Source organism: Megalops cyprinoides, chromosome 2, assembly GCF_013368585.1.
Source record: "Megalops cyprinoides isolate fMegCyp1 chromosome 2, fMegCyp1.pri, whole genome shotgun sequence".
NCBI classification, from domain to species: domain Eukaryota; kingdom Metazoa; phylum Chordata; class Actinopteri; order Elopiformes; family Megalopidae; genus Megalops; species Megalops cyprinoides.
The window spans coordinates 56,200,983-56,223,369 of NC_050584.1; the positions used below are offsets into that span (position 1 = coordinate 56,200,983).

General features: G+C 40.4%; 1 protein-coding gene across 1 annotated transcript; it reads right to left on the minus strand.

Annotated features, from left to right (window-relative positions):
- Positions 1-5,238: 5,238 nt before the first annotated feature.
- Positions 5,239-21,547, minus strand: LOC118772958 (phospholipid phosphatase-related protein type 4). Its single transcript, XM_036521653.1, has 7 exons — positions 21,163-21,547; positions 14,386-14,571; positions 11,908-12,037; positions 10,645-10,840; positions 8,704-8,761; positions 8,097-8,270; positions 5,239-6,932 (listed from the first exon to the last, which is right to left on the minus strand). The coding sequence occupies exons 1-7, from the start codon at positions 21,238-21,240 to the stop codon at positions 5,589-5,591; spliced, it is 2,166 nt and encodes a 721-aa protein (XP_036377546.1). The 5' UTR covers positions 21,241-21,547; the 3' UTR covers positions 5,239-5,588.
- Positions 21,548-22,387: the final 840 nt, after the last annotated feature.

Sequence of the window (22,387 nt, forward strand, 5' to 3'; positions counted from 1 at the left end):
ATTCTTCATCTACAGTAATGATAATAGTTTATTGTCTGTATTCATTTGTCATTTAAAAAAAGAATTCTGACAACTCAGTATCATTATAAGTGGAATCTTCAGGAAGAGGTTGCAGGGGTTGCGGTTAAAATTGTATTCATCAACTCTCAATTTTCTTTCAATAAATGCGTCATATTGTCACAATGTCATAGCAATGTTGAATGAATGTTATGTGTTGGCTAGGATGTCTGTTAGTGTTCTGTGTCTTAATGTCTTGCTTGTCAGTGATAATAAGGGGGTGATCTTGCTTGATTGACACATGGGAATTTAATTTGCTGCACCTCGTCTTTATGCATTGAATTAATTACTTTGAGAAACTCCTCAATGCGGTGTTTCATTCAGAAAGTCCTGCTTTAAGCTAAAGATGATTCATGTTCGCATTCAGGAAAACTTATAATAATTACTTATAATTACTGAGATCCTGAACTGCAAAATAAGGACAGGCCATGTTATTGTAGGTCAGACACAAATGGACTGAATGAGTTCGTACTCTCCATGGAAACCTTGCTTACGGTATGATGTAATGATAATGCACTGTGCAATTATTCACTAAAACACAAGATTAAGCTTTCAAAACATGTATACATATTTGAATAAGAGATGCGCTGACAACCTCTGTATAGTTAACCTAAAAGGGGGTTTAAATTATTCACAGCATTTTGATTTATAATTTAAAAGTACACATTGTACACAGCAAATACTCCGTTCATCAAGGACTAAATTGTACCTAATTATTTAAAGGTGCATTGTTTACTGCCCCACATTGTATGGCCCACTTCCTACCACAAATCAAGTGGCAGACAACAAGAAACCCTTCAAACAAAAAACCCTTCCCCTCCCATCTCCCCCCATTGACTGAAATGCAGGTGAGAGAAGGGTTTTATCATTTATATTTTTGAATGGCAAAGGTTGGCAATAGCAAATGAACACACAATTTATTTGGGCGAAACCCCTTTGGAACCCATGTGCTGTTTGCTTTCATGTAGCTTTTCTGAAACAGCAGTTAGGGATGTTCAGGCATTTGGGGTGACATTCATGCATCTTGCAGAGGCTCATTGCTCCTCTTTCACTTTAGACACTTTAGCCAACACATCTTACATCCAATATCTCATTTCCACCTCTGGTAAATTAGCTGTCAGGTAAGCTCCATCTTTTTTGTCTAATTTTCTGAGATGCGTTGTGAACACTCTCTTTCAATTCAGGTCAATTCAATGACCTACTTTCGACCTCATGATGATAATTATACATGACAAAGTGGACGGGACTCGTGTGTGTGTGTGTGTGTGTGTGTGTGTGTGTGTGTGGTAGAACCCAGCTTCCATATAACTGCTGAACTTCTACATACGGACACATGATGGGGTACCAACGGACAAATAAAACTGGTACAACTGTGGTTACTAATTAAACAGGAGAAATCACAATTCTCTTTTTCCATTCCAATGACAAAAACAAAGGACCCACGGGCTAATGGTCTGAACAGCCCTGTACAGTGAAGTTAAATATTTCTTCAATGACGAATCTAATAAATTACTCTGAATGGCATGATATCATCATGTATCTGTTGGAGAACTCAAACATTCTTAACCACTTTTAATGAAAGAGGCCTAATGTAGCACTAGGCATACTGCTAGCTGTTAGCTATATCTACCCATAAAGGGTGTGAATTGGCAGGATCCTTTCAGTCAAAAAGGGAACAAACAGTACAGATGTTGTAACCTGTACCAGCAAAAACAGCATTAGCAGCGACTGAGAACCAACTCAAATTTCAGTAACTAAAGAGAGCCAACCCGCTTTCTTTAGCAAACATTTATTTCAATATTCAGACATAGCACAAATTCCTTCTGCCAACCCCCACAGAGGCGCAAGTTAAATACAACTGCATTTGCAACTTTAACACAGGACTGATTTTCCAATATATCTCCTGGCGTGGTTGATCGGTGGCTGTGCCACATTAGCTCGATCACAAAACCATTGGTTGTTTCTCTCTCTCTCACACACACACACACACGCACACGCACACACACACAGACTCATAGAAGCAAATACTGTACTCTACAGATATTCACTAAAAAAAATGATATTGCAGAATTGAGTCCTACGGTGTGTAAACAGATGCACCCAGATTTCTTTATAATTGCATGCATATATCATCATCGACACATGTCCAGGGGTTCTCATTGCTTTTCTGTGATTGCTGTCATAACAATGTTATGATACAGATTCTTCTCTGGTAGAGTAACAAATATTTATTTACAGTGATACAAAGATTAAGCAATTAAATGACTTCATAGTGCGTATAAATTAAGGTACCAGCCAATGCCAAAAAAGGCATTAATTACAAAAAAGCATTTCGTTAGAAAATAAATGAACATGTAGAATTTGCGACTGTTTGAATAAATCTTCTATCAGAATAAATGCTCTTAATTAAAAGAAATAAATTAATTAAAACCTAACTTTTAGCAGTTACATTACAGTAGCCTTTGGCAAATGTACAGTCTAATAGAAAAATAAAGCAATACATTAATTTTGGTAAAGCCAAACAAATCAAGTAGTTCATTGTATCTGTCATAGAAATCTGTTCTGTAATATTTTTTAATATATGAAACACTATTGTGTGATTTTAAAATGAAATTGTTTTAAAATCAATTTGACATAAAATGAAAAAGTAACCATATCAGAAGTTGACGCTGATGAGTATACAGTACGTAATGTTCAGGGTAAAATGACATGTAATGCTCACTGCATACAGGACAGCAAAACAGTGTGAATGTTTACAGTCAACTACAGTCACAACCTGGCCACAGTCACTTATGACCACAGATTTAAAGTAAAATTTTAAAAGATCAAACTCCCTTACTGTCAGAACATCCCATCATCTATCTATATAATACCCATAAAATCTATCTCTAAAATCTATAATTAACAACAGCCATATATATATATAAACAGTCATTTAAGTCAAGTTAAGTTAAGTTAAATTTATTTTATTTTACCACTAGATGTGTTGTAAGACATACACGACTTGGTCTTCATGCCACTGTTGTACCTTTGCTTGTGTGACCCCCTTTTGATCATAATATCATGATATTATATGTTTTGTGATACTTGAACTAAAAAATCATTATTTCAATGTACATGCCATGTTGATTTGTTTTGTAAGTCAATCAAACAATAACATGAATTTGATGAGGTGTTTCTAATATTGAAATTACTTTAAAACAGCATTTTATGACACAAAATAGACTACATTAAGTTTTAATTTAGTTTTACTTTAAAAGCTTTAATATAGAATCAAAAACATAATATGGATTCTTAATTCAAACTTAAATAAGGTATCAATCAAATGCAATGTATATAATATTTAATTTAACATTATGGTGTGATACAAATGATAATGTATTCTTTATAACTTTTTAGATCACATAGTATCTAATTCACATCTGAAATACTATGGCCGTCTTGAAATTTAGTGTAAACATTAGTCAGATAATGTTTTTAAGTTACCAATGATTCACACTGTTTGCAGCAGGACATAGTTTAGTTTAGTTTAAAATTCCATGTATTCTTCTATTGTACAATAACAACCCTAACCCTAACTGTTTGTAAAATAATCTGTAATAAATATGATGTAAAATTGATCGACTCTGAGAGAAAAGTAGTTACAAAGTCTATTTTGTCTTGAACACTTCACTGCAAGAGCTCCATCCCCACCTCTGACATTTTAATCAATATCACACATCACTTTACCCCACTACTGTGTCTACTGAGCTGCAAAATGTACAAGGAGTAAAGGCCGTGCAACATGACCTGCATTTCTATAGTGCTTACAAGCAGGCGTATGCTCCTAAGTCAGTGCTTTGCAATGATTTTCAGGTCTGAAGTGCCGAAATTACAGAAACGCTTTGCAAGAAGCTTTATTCACAGTGCCTTTAGCACAGCTGACCCACTCACAAATACTATAATGAGAAAGGAACACAAGGAGGGTGCAGAGTTAACCTTCCATCCAGTTATTTGTGCCAGGAGACAATAATATTCAGTACGACAGATGGACTCCTTTTAAATGAGCCGTATGTAAATGTGCAGCTCACCGGATCATGGTGCACTTTTTTCTTCTGTGTCTGTTGAGGACTTTTCAGTTACACCGAGAAAAATATGTATTTTTGGATTATTCAGGAATCTGAGGAAATAATGCTTTGCGCTGCATTTTGGTACTCTTCTCCCTGATACCCTACTGTTAAATGAAATGTCATCTAATGTCCTGCAAATGTATATGGGTTGTATATACATGTATATACAACTTTTTAAAAAGAGAATCCTACTTTATTAAATAAGTAGGCATACAAATTGATGTTTAGAAATAAGGGCCTGATTCCTTTCAGGCATGCTGTAAGCAGTATGGCATCAACCTTTAAGAAAAAAAAGAAGAAATTGGTTCTTTTAGACAGATTATACATTTCTGCTTCATTTAAGAGATGGATTTGAATGAAAAAGGATGCACAAATAATGAGAACAGTGACCTTTGTTGAAAGCTAATGACAAGTTGCCCACAGGAGGACTGAATTCAGTTGCACAAGTTGCTTAAGCAGACTCAAAGGTAAAATGTATATATTTCAAGTGAAGTCTATGTTTCCCCTTTTACATAAAACATGATGCAGGTGAAGAGCACTTTGCATTGTTAAAATTTGAATTCCATTGATAATTAGCAATTTGGTAAAATAGCACTTATGGTTATCAGCATAATGCTTTCTTATAATAGTTTTCTTCTGACTTCTTTGATAAATTATACAAGACCACTGCCTATTAAATTGAAGTCTTACCCATCCAACAACTGCTACTCTTATCATATTAATCTCTTATGAAAGTTCTAAAACAACTGCTTTTAAACAATTACCTTTTCTATGTAAATATATTATTTTATATATTATGGGTTTTTATACATCATTGATAATAAATATCCATTTAAGATCTTGGTACAGCACCACTTGTATGACTATGCCAAATTAAAAAATAAATAAATTTAGCACTTTGTATGCAAACTTATCAAGCAATGAAACACAAAAAAGCCCAAAAAAACATGCAGCTAAAGGTGGCTGTGCAACAGAGGGTATTTCTCAAAGCACTAAGATGCTTAGAAAGAGCACTGAACTTAAAAAAAGACAAATAATAAGCACGTAAATTCACTTGTGATAACTGGCACTAATTAATTAACATAAAAGCTCTTTGCAGGGTGATCACATAATTATCATATTTCTGAAGTGAAACGTTTTTTTCCCCACATAGCAAATATAGAGCGAACAACTTTACAAACCCGGACTTTGTGCTCGTTTGTGAGTTTTAAGAAACACAAATATCATGCACAATGCAGCCCTGTCTGTCTTGGGAAAAGCAATATTCACCCTTACACAGTCAGTGGCAATAGGTCAGCTCTGCAGATTATACTGCATGCTTTCGGTGGATATGACAATAGCTAGGAGCGCAAGCTTTGCTTAGGTATTCTTTATGCTCTTCTCTTGTGAATCTGGTGAACAAGGCCATATGTGGAGAGTGACTCACTCCTTGAAATTCGGAGCTGGCGATGTCCCTTTGTAGAAGATATTCCGGGTGCTGTCTGGGCTGTTGCCCCGTTCCGGGATAAGGATGATGTTCCCCTTCCTCCTCAGTGTGGAGTCCCGGCTGGAGGCGACGGACATGGTCTCGGAGGCGGCTTCGCTCCCCTCCACCGGCGTGACTCGGATGGTGGTGATGCTGTGGGGGTGGTGGTGGTGGTGTTCGCCGCCGGAGTCCGGGTTGCCCCTTTTCGCCTCAGCGGAGCCGTAGCCGTCCTTCGCCGGCTCGCCACTCTCCGAGTTCCTGTTGAGGTCGTTGAGCTCGTACGACTGGCGGAGGCTCCCCTTCTCCTGTGACTTCCACTTCCACGAGCCGCTCCCGTCCGTGGATGGCGGCTGCACCACCGGCCGGGCGTTCTCGGGGTGGGCGTCCACCCTGACGATGGAGCCGGGCTCCTGTTCGTTCAGGGCCTTGTACCGGATGGACCCGGTGCAGCTGACTGTGCTGCCATCGGAGCTCTTGGGGCTGCCCTGCAGCAGGCCCTGCTGCTTGGACATGGCGATGACCTGCATGATGCGCGGCTGGTTGTTAGTTCTGCAGGCCGTGCTCTTTTCCGCCACCTTTAGCCACTTGGAGCGGGCGACGCCGCTCTTGGGAGAGGTGTTGACGTTCTCCTGAGTCTCCTCCGGGATGTGGACCAGCTGAGACGAGCCGGGACGGGACTGAATGGACACTCTGGTGCCGCCGGCGATGCCGCTGCTGTTGGGTAACGGAGTGCTGCTGGTGGCCAGTTTAAGGTACTGGTTCGCAGGGCCGTGGTGCTCCCCGTTGACGCCCACCCTGGCGGGCTCGGAGCTGGATCTCATCTCCATGGTCCTCTGAGGGGAGCTGCCAGCCTCCATCTCCATCACCTGCAGGGAGAGCTTGCGGCTCTCGTTCTTAGTCTTCCACTGGGAGAGCAGCTGCTTGGAGCGCGTGGAGTCCATGGAGGCGTGGATGGTGGCGTTGCGGCGGGTGGCCTCGTCCAGGGCCGGGGTGTGCACCCTGGGGAGGGTGTTGCTGAAGGTCACCATGCTCTCCTTGCCCATGGGGCTCCTGGGGGTGATGATCTCCACGTCGGCGCTGGCCCTCTTCAGGTTGGTGAGGGAGCTGGTCTCGCGGTGGTTGCGGTGGAGGATGCTCTCGGAGCGCGAGGAGATGCCATCGCTGCTGCTGCCGTTCTTCAGCTGCAGGTGCCGGCTGCTGTCGTGGCTGAGGTCCGTCAAGGACCTGAGAGGGTCACACGGCTGCACGTGCTGGGTCTTAGTGTCCTCGCTGGGCTGGAAGTTGCCTACAGCATACAGGCCCTGAGGACGAGAGAGAACCCTCAGCATAGCTCCTCCATAAAGTTAGTCTAACCTCTGACTTCCAACCTCACCCCCAACCCCAACCTGACCCTAGACAGTGACTGCTCTATGACCCCAAGTCAGGCCTCTAAAACATGAACATAAGTGGAGGAAAATTCAAAACAGGTGCAAAAGGCAGCAAAATTTAAGGAACATCAATAGCATCTTGAATACTTCCTCTAGGTTACTTATCACTTTTGATGTCTTTGTACATTTTTTTTAGTTTTTCAACTGCACAAGACTTTCTAGGGTACATTTTAGGCAGCTTAGATTTAGTATTAAGACAAATATAGACTGCTGAAACATATATTCAATTTTAATTGCTTGTTTTCAGATTAAATTGAAATGAAAAGGGAGAGACATAAAATAACACAAAACAGAATGAAAGAGATGAAAAAGAAAATGATATTGTCTCTGAAACACTACGGATGTGATGAATGCATACATACTCCACAGATACAGCTTAAGACAAAAGAGCTATTTCTGGAGTCAGGTCACACAGGGTGGAGCTCCCTCTGGAGAGGCCCGACAGACCCAGCTGACAGCAGTCTCCTGACTGTGGTCTGCTGCGGTCTTTCAGAACATCTCACAGACAGGACACTGAGCTGACAGACCGGGGGCTGGAGTGACAAGGTCTCAGAGTATGGTGTGTTTAGGCTGAGAAATCTTCAAACACTTTGGAAATGTGCTTTTAGTAATGTCTCCCATGTAAGACTGAATTTCATGTTTTATCACTCTGTATGGCCGTTGGCTGAATATTTTTTCCAACTTGTACCTTGTATAGCTTATTTCTTGTCTGGCCAACTAGTGAAACTTGGTCATGCAACACTTCCAATATTGTTGACTCATTACATGGCTATATGCTTGTGTTGTAAGTCACTTTGGATAAAAATATCGGCCAAATGAATGACTGTGATGTAAATGTAAATGTAAACTCAGTTAGATGACAGCAGTATAAATATCACACTTGAATACAGCAAATATCGTCACATGTACAGGAACAAAGATAGATGAAAATGTCATATTGTTCTATAGAAATTATAATTGTTAATTCTTTTTTATTTAAAAAAACAACAACAGGCAGACTTTAAATAGCTAATAAAGTAATGGGTTAAGGATACTTACCAAGTACAGTGCTATTCCTCCACCAATCAGGAAGCCGAGGTAGACATCGATGGCATGATTCTTGTACTGGATGATGCGCGTCAGTCCACAGATAATGGCACAGATGATGAAGGAGAAGACCAGAAGTGGTTTCAGGAGCTTCGACGAGTCAGTAAGCGTGGCATTGAAATACATCTGGAAATATGCACAAATACCAAACATTAGCCCCACATTATTCCTCATTGCCACATAAAAAGCTTTCACCCTTTTTTGCCATATCCCATTTGAATTTCACAGTTGAAAAAGAATTAAATATGAAACTCATTATACAGTGTCTGAGTGAATTTACATGAAATTGTGTTTTGAAAACGGCATCGCACATTTACAGATACATGACACAACTCAGTGTGAAAAGAGAAACTGAAGAGAGTCCCATGAGCGCTGAGTCAACACACTCTCCCCGTCTTTCATTACATTTCATTGTTACCCTTAAGGTATTCCATCTGCACTTCATATTTATCCGCCAGTGAATAGTGATATATACAGCTCTGCTGACTGCATGTGAAAACTACTGTGGAAGACCTCTTTAAATGCTTGGGCTTAATGAACAGGGGTCTTGATTACTCACTGAAATGTAGACCGCGGCAAAGGCAGCCAGTGTTGCATGCTGAGATGGAAAGGACTTTCTGAAAGGGATGAGGAACAGAGTTACTTTTCTGCCTGAGAGACTGTTAACACAAAAAGTCTTTTGTGCGTACAAAACAACCAAATCCAAGAACAAACAGCTGTCGTAGAATATTAAAAAAACATAATTCCAATTGTTGATAATAAAATTATAATAAAACCCTGAGTTTTTGTGCACTCATTCGAAATCTCCCTTCTTGTCAGGAACATGCATGGGTGAGAGTCTGGGTTTAAAGCCTGGCTGCAGCACTGCACTATGTTTCATAAGTGCATTAGAGTGGGATTACAGAGTTGACATTTGCCATTTCCTGTTCCAATCACTGTGCTGGCTGGCAGTGATTCACAGTCACCTTTCATTTCGGGCTGCGACGTGAAAGACAATTACGCACTCACTGAGCGGATGGCTCCAAATGCAAAAGGTTAACTGAGAGTAGGCAGGTTTGTTTTTCATGGCAGAGCTTTTAATTGTACATGAATCAAAATTTAAAGGTGTTACAACAACAACAAAAAAAACATTTAACCAGTCATAACCTGAAAAAAAAGCCCCAACAAAAAACATAAACATAGTCAAGGTAATGTAATAATCTGAAATCGCTGTAATAGATTGCAAAAAGTGGCAGAGCGGAAACTTTGAGCTTTCAGCTATTGGCATTTTAAGGGTTTAATTGCTTGGTTTAATTTAATGGTTCATTTCCACCAAGCCTCTTTAGTGAACATGTAAAACTATTTTATTACCTCTTCAACGGGAGAGGAAAGGATGGGAGATAAATAGATGTTTAAACATAAATCTTCCATATAGCTACTGCCATTTTGCTCTTTTCCCAGAGATTAATTATCTTTAGAAGATCTGATTTCTTTCTCATTAAAGAATATTGGTTTTCAGTGATTAAAAAAAAATTATAATAAAATAAAATAAACCCCACCCAGAATGTACTAATGAACCAGCTACAATGTTTAGCTACAAAATGCATTTTTTTTCATTTCTCCACAGGAGGTATTATATATTGAATATAATCGTATATAATAATATAATATATAATAATATAATATTTTGCATTACATTGTTAATGTTATATGTTTCCCCAGAAGGAATTTCTTCCCAGCTTATTGCACTGTCATGTATGTTTCTAACACTCTCATCAAGGAGCTTCCAAAAAAAAAACTAAACTAAACGCAACTATCTTCAGTCCTTTGTCATTGTTTATTAGCACCACAATAACTGCAAATTAGAAAGTCTAACCATTACAAATTTCTTATAACAAAGTAACTAAAGAATAAAACATTAAGCAGTGACACGAAAGCTTCATAACTGCAAAATGTCTTCCATCGTATTTACTCTCTTTCATTTACTACCTATCTGTTTTGATGACCCATCCAGAACACGGAGACAATTTACATTATTTCATTATTCGTTCAAACCACAGAGGGGTTCAGAGTTATGGGGGTATTGTGGAGGTTGCTTTACACTGTAGTATTTCATTCCCTAGAACCAGTCTCATTAGATGAAGCATCAAAAGCCAAATGTAAATCTATGGGTGCTGTTGCTGGGAATTAAAAGAGCATCGGTATTAGCTGTCTAGGACATTCTGATTATTAGCACCCAAGCATTAATCCAATTTAACATGAATCAGGTTTAAACTTAATCCAACCCTGCTGAGGTGCAGTATGAGAAGAACAATTTTAACACCTTGTTAATGAATCGAGCCTGGATCTATATTTAAATAAGCTTGCACAGCAGCAATAATCCTACACCTTCACAGTTTCAGCACGTGCACATGGATGTGATATATTTTCCACAGTACTCCTAATGAGACTACTCTGTAAAACTGAAAACCTGGAGCAGTTACGTGATGCTCCGAACCAGGTCAGAGACACAGTGACAAACCTGCCACTGTTGATGATGGCTGGGTCGGCTCCGGAGCAGATGTCATCCACGACGAAAGAGTTCTCGTCACAGGAGGTGTTCAGCGTGGTGTAGTTGGGCTTGCAGACGGTGAGAAAGTATGGTGCGTGGTAGCCTGTGGACAGCTGGATGATGTCTGTTATGAGAGCAGTGGCACAGAGCCCGAACACGTGGACCCCTAGCCATGAAAACAGCACAAATGCAGGAATAAATGCCGGCACACGCACATGCACAAACACACACACCTGTATACAGACACATAAAGGGACATATACACACATACAAACATACACACAGACACATGCACGCACGCACAAATACACCATTTTAACAACAGCAAACCCAGATGACTTGAACAATACGAAAAGTACAAGCCAAGGGTAACATTTTGACTACAAATTAGTTTGGTCATCTCTGAGTGAGCATCTCAATTTATATTTATGATTCTACCCATTCAGAGGCCATATTTGCTCCTTCCCATAAGCAATTGGCACATTCTGGAAAGTGTAAACTCCTTTTCACAAAGGCAAGCTGACTTTGCCCGCTCTGTACATCAACACATCGGTGTTCCTGTGGCCTCTCACAGCGCTGACAGGAAAGGAAGAGACAGCGAGTTTGCATGTGGGCACTGTTACATACTGTTCCCCATGTGTGCCAGTATGTGGATGCATTTCTAAATATATTTAATTAAGTGAAGAACCACAATGTGAAACACATTTGGAGTAAAACTGTACAAAGTAATTTCCTTGTTCCTTTTTAGCTTTGACTCTAGAGGTGGTAGTGTCTGTCTTGTCTCACTGTTTGCCATTCTCCCACCCTCCCACTCACTCACCCACGGAGTGAGCAGCACTGTAGGGACACTTGCTTCCCTCTACCACAGCACAATGAACACTGTAGGTACACATTTGGGATTCCGCTAAAGTATTCACAGTGCCTGTTATAGATCTGACTCATTCACAAGATACCAACCGCAGGTAAAAGGAGATGCCACTGTCCAACTGTGCCAGGGAGGCTCCAACCGGAAATTGGTGAATACTGGGCACACTGCAACAGTGTGATTTATTTGTAGGCTTAGAGTCATACTGAGAGCATGAAAAAGGAAAGGCAGACAAGAGTATTTTTCTTGCGAACAGATGGTCAATTTGAGGAAATACTATGTTGGATCTCTTTCATTATGTATAATAGTCCGCCGTTGCGCTCTTTGCCAGAAGCAAGCCCGGGAAGAATGAAAGAAGAGAAACCCACCAACAAACCTGACAGCTCGGCGGATGTAGGAGTTGAAGTTGCACCCCGCTGCGTTGATGTTTGCCTCCGTTCCGCTGCTGTTTCTTCTTCTCGACAGGCAGCAGTACAGAATACCCTCTCCGATCATTATCTGCCGAAACATGATGGACTTCACTAAAGTGGCTTTGTGGGCCTTTGCCGCAAACGCACTCAGGGTAAAGTGATCTAGTGTCTTTCCACACCGACACCTGTCCGATGGCATTGCTCGCCTTCTCAGCTTTCTGCGTGGGGGCACTGTTATCTTAACTTAAAGCTGCGGTTTCCCGACTCTCTCAATATGACACCATCTCTGTAGCCGTGGCCAGAGGAGATGAAGATCAAAACCTGCCTGACAGATCAGGTTCACTCCACGCTTCACAGCCTTTCCTTAGCACAGATGATCCTGTAGCCAGGGCAGCGGGGATCGCTGGCTGGTGCTCGAATGTTTCATCATCAGTGCACCTGTCTGTTAAAATAAGCCTTTATCCCCCGCGTTTCCATTGTTCTTAAAGGGGAGACACTGTCACTACTGTGAACACTGAAATGAATCCATTCATATTCCAGCTCTGAACCCTGGCTGCTCAGGGAAGCCGGGACTGTGTGAGGAGAGATTGTGTCAGCCCCTCCCATCTAAGCCCATCAATCAGTGTATTCCTGCTGCTCAGCTCTGCCGCTGGAGTCCCCTCACCTCCTCACCTACAGACAGATGCAGAGCGCACCTGTATTGTAACACCCATCGCAGGCCTGCTGGTGGAGGTGATGAGTTTAATGCTCAACGGGGACATGCGTTTGAAGGCAGCGGGGGTCCGTACTCCCCTGACAGCGGAGAAGTTATGAATAACAGCTGAGCTTGGCTCCGCACACTGCCGCACTGAGACCTGACTCTGTGCCCAGACCAGTCCTGCAGAGATACCATACCGGAATTCTCCCCCTTTGACTCCCCTAAGCCTGCAGCTATTGTGATGCCTTCTCTCTCTCTCTCTCCCCGGCACTAGGGACAACTGGCAAATCCACAGGAAAACCTGGCACCTACTGAGAATAGGCTCTTCCGTCACAGATTTCTATCTGCCAGGTAAACAGTAAACAGAGAAAAAAATACCTGTGTAGAGGACTCACTAAGTACAAATATCACTAGAATACAAGGCTATTGTCTTATGAGGGCATGCTGTATATTAGAAGTAAGGCCTTTGTTTGCACAATCTCATAAATGACATCACTATTTCAGTTTTCTATCAAAGAGCTAGAATTGCGACCTGAACATCTCTGGGTTTCCAGGATTCTACATTTAAGCAAAATAGCCCCTGGCTGTAAAATAAATTAAAATGGCACCATATAGTCAAAGCAATCAAATTTAATTGAAACTGATGAGGAAGCCAGTAAAATATCCTGAATAGGGGGAATAAAACTTACAACAAAAGAGATGACTGTGAAATTAAAATTACAATTTAGCTACGGGGAAAATTAATTATTGAAAATACTATCATTAGAAAAAATTAATCTTGTTATTACTAGTGTACACAGTCCAATCAAAAGGTCTATGAATTATATTTAAAAGGCAATGAGCACATCTGTAAAGTGACACATGTGTAGACTTCTTCTGAGTCACTCCTTTTAACTGTTTTGCTTTGTGAAATCAGTTCTGTATTAAACATGATATGACAGTCACATTAGATACCCCTGAACGGCACACATTTAACGTCCTGTCCTGATGCTGGCATGAGTCTTACTGCGCAGTTCAAAGCTCAGAAAGCGTAATTAGAATAAATGATTATGCTCGCAAAACAGCAAAACACCGCAGATTGTCTGTAGTTTGTGTGCTACTGCGAAAGCTACAAGGTGAGATTGTTTAATTAACAAGGATGGAATTTATCGATGTAAATTATGTTAAATACTCATGACACATCACAGCTTTTGTGAGGTCTGTGTTCTAAACATTATTGTTCATTGCACTCAACTTAACCTAAAAGTTTATTCTCAGTAATTTAAATCGACTTAACTAAATTAGGCTCCATTTTGTAATTTGAATTTTGTAACAAAAGAAAGCTATAATGTGAAACATTTAAGAGAAAGCTTTGGGATTACTTGCCACTTAATTATTCAAATTGCCATCCTTGCTAATTAAACAATCTCATGCTGTAGCTTTCGCAATAGCACAGAAATTTCAAACAATCTGCTGTGTTTCGCGAGCGTAATCGTTTATTCTAATTACGCGATTGGTGTCGATTATTCTGTGAATTATTTGTTTTATTGTTAATCAAGGAGTATAAAGGGGAGTAGGTTGAAAGTAATGATTTACAGGTAGTGTTCAGGCTTCCCCTGTTTCCAGCTCACCCGTCGCCACCGGTTCTCACAATGCATTGATCCAGTGCTACAAACTAATATTGTTCTGAAAATTACAAGTGGGCTGTACAGTTGGACTTTTCTGTTAGGGTACCATCCTCAGTGAGACCACACACTGACCGTGACTGCAGGGCCGGCGAAGGCCAAGCTGAGGAGCATCAGGAAGGGGACGACCTCGTGCGTGGGCTCAATGTAGGGCAAGCTCAGGCTGCGGTCGTTGCAATTGTAGCCAGAGCGCACGGGCTTGAACACGTCCGTCAGCTCCAGGAAGTACAAGCTGACCACGGAGGATGCCAGTATGGGGAGCTGCCCAGGGAGACAAATGTCAAACATGTCAAAAGGAAAAATCACTCCAATGTCCAGTCCCCTCCTGCAGTGCCAACAATTCATCTGGAACTGCTGCCATATCAGACAGGCAACAGAGCAAAGAGACATTTCCAGACTGTTTCTGTGATATCAGAGAAATGTTTTAATTATGCTAACTCTTATGATTGCTGAAATCCATTCTGTTCTCCTATGTGTCAGACTGCTGGACATATATATACACACACCCCTTCAAAAACACATTACATTAGTAACCACAACATCTTTTTGATTATTATAAGGTAAAGACAAGTCTTCTGTATTGATTTGGAAAAAAAAGACCAAAGGAAAACTACTTTACTTTGTATTACTAAGTCCATTGCTTCTCACAAAATTACTCTCTTTATTTGCTGGCAAATTTCATGCGTTGTTGCAATGGATCGAGCAAATGACATGGTTCACATTATTCAAATGAGTGTGGTTTACCAATGCATTTCATTGCTGTAATCAGGCAACAGTGGCAAAACGGGACGAGATTAAAAACAAAGACAGCTGCAGAAACCAAACAGTATTAGTTACATAACCTCTCCATGGATGCTTTTTAAGAATCTTAGGATCCTAATTAGGTTTATAAATGCTTGCACTAACACGGCTGATAGGTTGTGGTAAAGACTGTGATAAGCCTTCTGACTGTTCTTATTCCCCATTGCCAAGCTAGAGGTCCAAGAGCAGGCCCAATTATCAAAGAGCCTGTCATTCTCTAAGAGATAGTCCTTTGCTGGAAATTAAATTTTTGCACTGTCTCAGGGAGATGCATTTTGATCGAAGATGAGAGGGTCTGAAGAGGAAAAGAGGCACTTGATGATAAATGAAGGGTGCAAATTGAAAATGTGGAGACCACTGAGGCTGTCATTACTGTTGCTGTTGTTGCTCCTGCACCATTTAGTTGACACCTCCGTCCAGGGTGACAAACAATGCGTACGAAAATTACAAAAGCTGCTGTATCAAACACATTCTAGAATGACATAACACTTTTGAACACGTTAAAATGTGCAGTAAAATGGAAAGGCAGTTCAGCTGCAAAGAGCAGTTCTGAGTTAAGTCAAGATAATGAACCGACTCATAGAAGCCAATCATGTGTGACCAGAGTCCAGAAATTTTAGAGTTTAGAGAGGTTACTACTACCACTGCTCCAGAGTCCAGACAGTCCAGTCCAGATTTAACTCTTCTGCTGTGTGCATATGTCCACAACAATCTACACAAAGTAATTTTATATTTTGGGTTTTAATTCTCAAAATGACAAAATATTAGTGATAAATCCCCACTGTGACCTGAGGAGACGGAACTCTCTTTTAAATTTGAGTTCTAAACAGACCCCAGGGAAGCAAGTCAAGATATATGGTTCTGCCAAAGGAATGAAATTAATATGAATATATTCATGTGATTTTAAACATACAGTATTTCACAATTTTTAAACTCAAAATACTTTTTATGGGTGGTGAACAGTTCATCCCCTGCAGCATCATCCACAAATCCTAAAAAAGTGTTAAGCCAGCAATACTGAAATACTGAAGCTATGAAATACGAAAGCTAAACAATAAAGGTTGTCAAACTGCCACTTTGAAACACTGAATAACTTTGAATAACTATCTTTACTCCATTCTGAGTGTAAATCTAACACTTTCTAAAAGATGCAGTGATATGGGTACATTAGAATCATTGTTGCACCCAGATGGATAAAAATGTCAGCATCCTAACCTTTCACTGACATTTCTGTAACATGTAGCACCCTTCTTCAGTATTCACCAAAACCAATCATAAAAACAAACAGTTCTTTTAAAATGCTGTTGAGCATTATTGAAAATTACCTGTGACCAAAAAAAAAGAATGCGAGGAATCACCTAATTAAAATGTAGCTCAAACGCTATCTAAACATCTTGTTTAAATACCACAGCACACCATCCCATTTCAGATCAGAACAGTCAAATCCAGCTAAAGAAAGACCAGGACACTTTAAGCTCAAGTTGTCAGTGTGCACTGGTTCTGAGGTAACCACACTGTGACGCTTCAAGGCAGACTATGAGATCAACTCCTATCTGTCTGCATTTGGATGGAAATACAGGTCAGCTGTGGCACCTCAAAGAGAGGCAGAATTGCAGTCGTCATAATTCTGAGTTTGCTGCCCCCTCTGCCCACATTTTCCTCATAGTCCTCATTCTCCTCATGCATCAGGTCTTTCAAGACCACTTTGATTTAGAAGTATACTGTACATCTGCAATATATTCCATCTTGATGAGAATTATAATGGACCTGAGAATACAATCTCATCCCATGTTTTCATCCGCATGAAAACTGCTATAAAGCATTTTCATGTCTTTTAGTTTTACTATTCCTACCATAATAAAAGCCATAACTACACAGTGCTTTATGAAAGAGAGCGGAGCTCAAACAATGGTATATCTTCATGTACCCCAGTCTGAGCAGCAGCAGCAACAACAACAAGAAACAATAAAAAAAACAGTGACATTGAAGTTTAAATAATATATATGTACAAATGGATGAGGGCTTGTTTCTCTGGTGGTTATTTTTAGAGGCTGATGCCACATGCACAATTACTGTAGACCCTTCAGTGTTGTTTGCTCACCCACAATGAATCTCTTCCACTTCTACATAGAGACAGTAAAAAAGTCATTAAATGCACCCTATACAGCTTGTGTGAGGGGGAAGCTAATCGGAAAACAGAAACAGTCAATATTTGGTGAATCTCTTAAATCAGTGACAGCAGAATATGCCTGGTACTCAAGCCTGCCTACAGCGGTGCATTATGGGAAGCGGTGAGGAAAAGTGGTATGAACTCCGGAGAACTTGGGTTCTGTTTTCTGGCTCAGACAAAACAGAGCTGCCTTGTGAAATATATCATTTATATCAGTCTCCTTTCCTTTGACCTGCCTTAGCTGTATGTCAGCTACACCTGAGGTGATTTGGAGGTGTTTCCACTGCCAATTGACTTGGGCTAACAGTCAAGTGGAGTTCATTGTGTTGGTATATAACATTAGCAGTTGTGAAGTCTGCTATGTCTGCCTGCAGCAATATTTGGAACCTCTCAAGATAAAGTTCATTTTACTTCTAGCGAGGAGACCTACCTGTTTAGCAACACAAGCCATCACACAATCCCTGAACAGAAGCATGGGTTCTTGTTAATATCTCAGCTGAAAGGGTCAGTTCAAGTTGTATGCCATTTTAAGATTTTCGGTGTGACCAAGTATCTGACATCCTGAGAGGAATGGACATCAACATGATCCAAAATGTATAAAAGAGTTACAAAAAAAATCTATAAAAAGTGATTAACAAAAAAAAACCCATTACAAAAAAACTGAAAAGGAATTTTAAAAGTGCAAAATATGTTGCCAGATGAAACAGAACAAACTGTTAACAGACAGCACACTGGATTACTGACCAGACCACAACATGGTGGGAACGCTAGAGTATTGCATGGCTGAGAAGCGAGATTTGTCTCATCTCTGAGGCCAACTGCAGCAGCTATGCCAGCCGATGGCTTTGGGAGAGTGTCATCTGGAACAGAATTGTGGGCGCACTGGGTTGTTTTTATTTTACATGCCTCTGTGCTTTTTCCAAACTACAGTACAGTACTGCAGTTTAATATCTGGCATTCTCATTCAATGTGACCTTGCCAAGTTGGCTATTGCTACAATGTTACTGTATAACACCAAGAATAGCACTGGCAAAAGCATCAGGATTGCTTCCTCCATCAAAAGCTGGCACGCAGTGTCAGCTGAAAAGCAACCTTGTTCATTTATTTACAAACAAATGTGATGTAGGCTGGTGTGGGCAATACTTCAAAGTACAACATCAAAGATTCTCTGGTCAACAGCACTTATTGTATAGTACTGTATATAGTACTGCCATATGGTTTGCATTAGAATGGCACACATAAACGTAAGGTAGCTCAATGGAATGGCAATGGAAGGCAATATGCCTCACTGGATAAAAGTCCTGCTTAATTAATGGGTGCTAGAATTTGGGCAGTGGTTTCAATCCCATGTATTCATTGTATAAATGGGAATGAACGGGTGCATTAGAGTGTGATAACCTCCCTGCTCACATCGCCACTTATTATTTACCTTCTGTGAGTGCTACCGTGCTCCGCTTTCCCTAAGGAGCTTTTCCAGTGAAAGCTCTACTGCCTCCGTTCTGTGTGTCCCATTGCCCCATATATGCTCCAGCAGACTCCAGCCAAAAGTATTAGTTGACATCTCAGTGTGCGTGATTCTTTTATTACAGCACACGTTCCGTGTTCCGTCTGTTATCCCTCCCACCAGTAGTCCTTAAATAGAGCACTCCCTCAAGCAATGCAAAATTAAGCACAGACATAGGCAGACGTTTTCCTTATTGATTCTATAATTGCCATTTGCCGCACGGCATGCATTCTTATAATTTTCCTTCAACGGTGTCAAGAGTGCTGCTAGCTAAGAGTCCACAGACAAGACAAGGTTTCTGCAGAACTGCGAATATGTTTCAGTTTAATAAATAGCTATTGATGAATAAGTAATTTTTAATAGCTCCAGGCTCATTTATTCCCTAATGTTGCAAAAATGGGAGGGGACACCATCCAAAAAAAAACAATTCTGTAATATCAATTCTATTCTTTTGTATCTTTGGAAACAGATGCTAGCTCAGGAAATTATGCTCCATTTTGGCTATGCTTTTGTCAAGAGCTGTCAGATGATTTAAATGCATAATTTAAAAGATCATCCATATTGATTTTATGGGTATTCATAAAGAAGCATTAACACATGATGCAATGGAAGAGAAACTGACCTTGGTTGGTACATCAATGAGACCACCTCTTTTTTTAATTTAAACTAAAACAATCTGCAAAAAAATGGACAAGCTGCACACCCTGGAAAGCCAGTATGCCCAAGACGGGCTGAAAACCAGAGTACTTACAGTATCAACTAGATGCTGTAAGTGATGCTTGGCTTGCCATGTCAAAAGATCTACTGTTTGTTCAGCGCAATAGCTCAGATAAATTCTGGTAGGAATGGACCAGCATTCTTCCCTGATTTCAGTCCAGATTTGAAATCTAGTGTGACAACAATTCACAATCCCCAGATTGTGACATTGGCTGGACATGGCTGAAGAGAATACAAGGACATGCTGTATGTCTGATTCTATCAGTGAAATAGATGCGAACATTAATAAAACAACAATAAGTTCTCTTTTACATATGTGCACATCTTCTCAGACCAAAGTTTGTGCTAATGAGTACTGTGGCATACACAAGTATACACTAAAGGTAAGCCCTCGAGCCATTACTCTTTTTCAATGAATCACAAACGAAACCTCCCCCTACTATAAGCCATTTTCTAAATATCATTATGGAGGCATGTACATCACCTGTGATTTTAGTGTTGTTACTTGCTTGAAAGCGCTTTGTATATATCGGACATGCCACAACATTTCTCTTGTTGTGAAGAAGATATACAGAATATACTGGCATATATTGTTTGTGTGTGTGTGTGTGTGTGGGGGGGGGGATTGCTTGGGCTCTAGGGGGCTCCTGCCTTTTTAGTCCTAAAGTCAGAAGTGCCCTTTCCTGCCAGATCAGTCATTGTTAAGCCATGCCCTTCTCGAAATTTGAGCCACTGCCCTCCAAAAAGTCAGGGCATGTCCCTGGGTATATGGCATTCTGTTACTCAGTTAGAATTACTTCATACAAATTTTACTGAAAATTGTCTACAGCATCAACAATATTACCTCACAAAAAAGTGCTTTGTTTTCGTAATTCACAAAGAATTTACAATCCATACAGATTGTTATTAAAGCCAGTCGCCCCGTATTACATGAATCAATTATTCTAGAAAAGAAGCTGATTTGTGCCCGAGATTCAACTGAATACTAACAGGTATGTCATGCAAACTGCTCCTTTTTCAACCTCCTACAGTGGAGCAGGCAAATGTTGGTAGAAAGGAATGGTGGTCTTTATTGTGGACGGCAGCTCAGGCATAAGCCGGCTAAAACAGCCTGGCACAATGTTTGGGACAAACACTTAGTCTTAGTAATAATGCTGCATGTTGTGACAGGTTATATGCTACTGAACTAACGCTTATAGTATTTATCCAATAGAGCCGTCAACGTTAAAAAGATTTAAAAAGAATTTTCTTTCTGGGTCACAAACTTAACCAGCAGTGGCCGCTGGACTTTTTCCTACCTTGCTGTCAAATAAAGCTGCATAAGTTAACGACATTTGAATGAGTAAATTTTAAATCTTACACATCTCTGAAATGCATTAGGGGTAAAGCGAATATCCACAGTACTATGCAACTAACACTGGTCACAGAGACCTTTCACAAAATGTGATTCTCATGCAAATCCAGCTCAGTTAATCAATGCAGACACCATAAGAACACTGCGTTTAACTGAAAAAGAACGGGTCAGACATAAAATTCCTAAACAAATACAGCATTTTCCCCCCAACATTTTGCCTGTTATCCTCGCAACATCGCCTCTCTACTCGGCAATCTCCCTCGCTCTGCATACTATTGTAAAACGCACAAATGCAAACACACCTACCTCAACGAAATAGAAGCAAGGCAGCAAGGTAACGCTGTCTTTAGTCAGCTTTCCTTTTTGTCTTTCTTTTGCAGACATGCTGGATCTTTTTCTTCTCTTTTACTGTGTGAGAGAATCAGGTGTTAGATGAACTAATCGGAGTCAATTTTGCCTAAAAAGACCTGGCGGCAATGGCTGCTGCTTGCTCCATTCCCAGTTGTCGCTGAGGATGGAGTGTGCGGGTTTATGTGTAGCCCACCAGCAACTAACCATGTGTCACTGCCTGCTCGAAACACCAGAACCCGGTTTGGCTAGAATAACTGTAACAGCAGAAATGCCGGGAAAAGAACGCTAGAACCCTTCCTCTGCATTTGTTGATCCGACTCCTGCCTCCTGTCTTTTTTACTTTTACAGATACTTCAAGAAGTGTGTCATAGACGAGAACGCAAAGGTAAAGTACCAAGCGAACTGACGTCAGTAATGGGTTAAAGCCTTTTTTGTCATTAGGGAGCCCGCGCCTAACGCACGCGCACACAGATACTGACCGCATTTAATTTGTAGCACAGAAAATTAAAGATTATGGATTGACAGCCGGTCTGTTTTCATTTGTGCCATTCGAAGAATTTAATCTGTAACTCTTGCATTGCGATACTACCCGCCACTGATTATCTGGTCATAGTTTAGTTGTGTTTAGTTGAGATAAATTTTCAGGTGTTTTAGGTCAACCTACTGTAGAAATTAAAGTTTCAACAAGTAACATAAATAGTCATGAATAGCTAGACACATCAAAGTAGATGCTCGTTTTAAAGGTACTTTGACAATTAAAATAGTCTACGTGTTAAATTCTAAGTGTTAACTTGAACTCTGACATTTAAGCCATTGCTTTGCATTATATATACCTCTTCTACCTTGCATTCTGTCTCGGTTACTTCTGAGAGACCTTATCTCGAAGTTAGAGGTCAGGCAGCTAAAGTCAACTGCCTCATTCGAGGTTTTTTAAACTTCAAAACACCACATGAATATTGCTTCTAGGATGTCTCAATACACTCCTTCCTTTCCTCAGCAAAGACCACAGTTATTAAACTCATTAAGATCTGTAAAATAAAAACACATGTGTAACTGTATTTTCCTGTCCAATGAATACTGTGACTGTGGCATTCAGTTTCTTACCATGGATTCAAAATGCATGACAATTCCTCCAATTCATAAGACAATGTGTGTCTTCAAAAGTACACCCAAATATGCC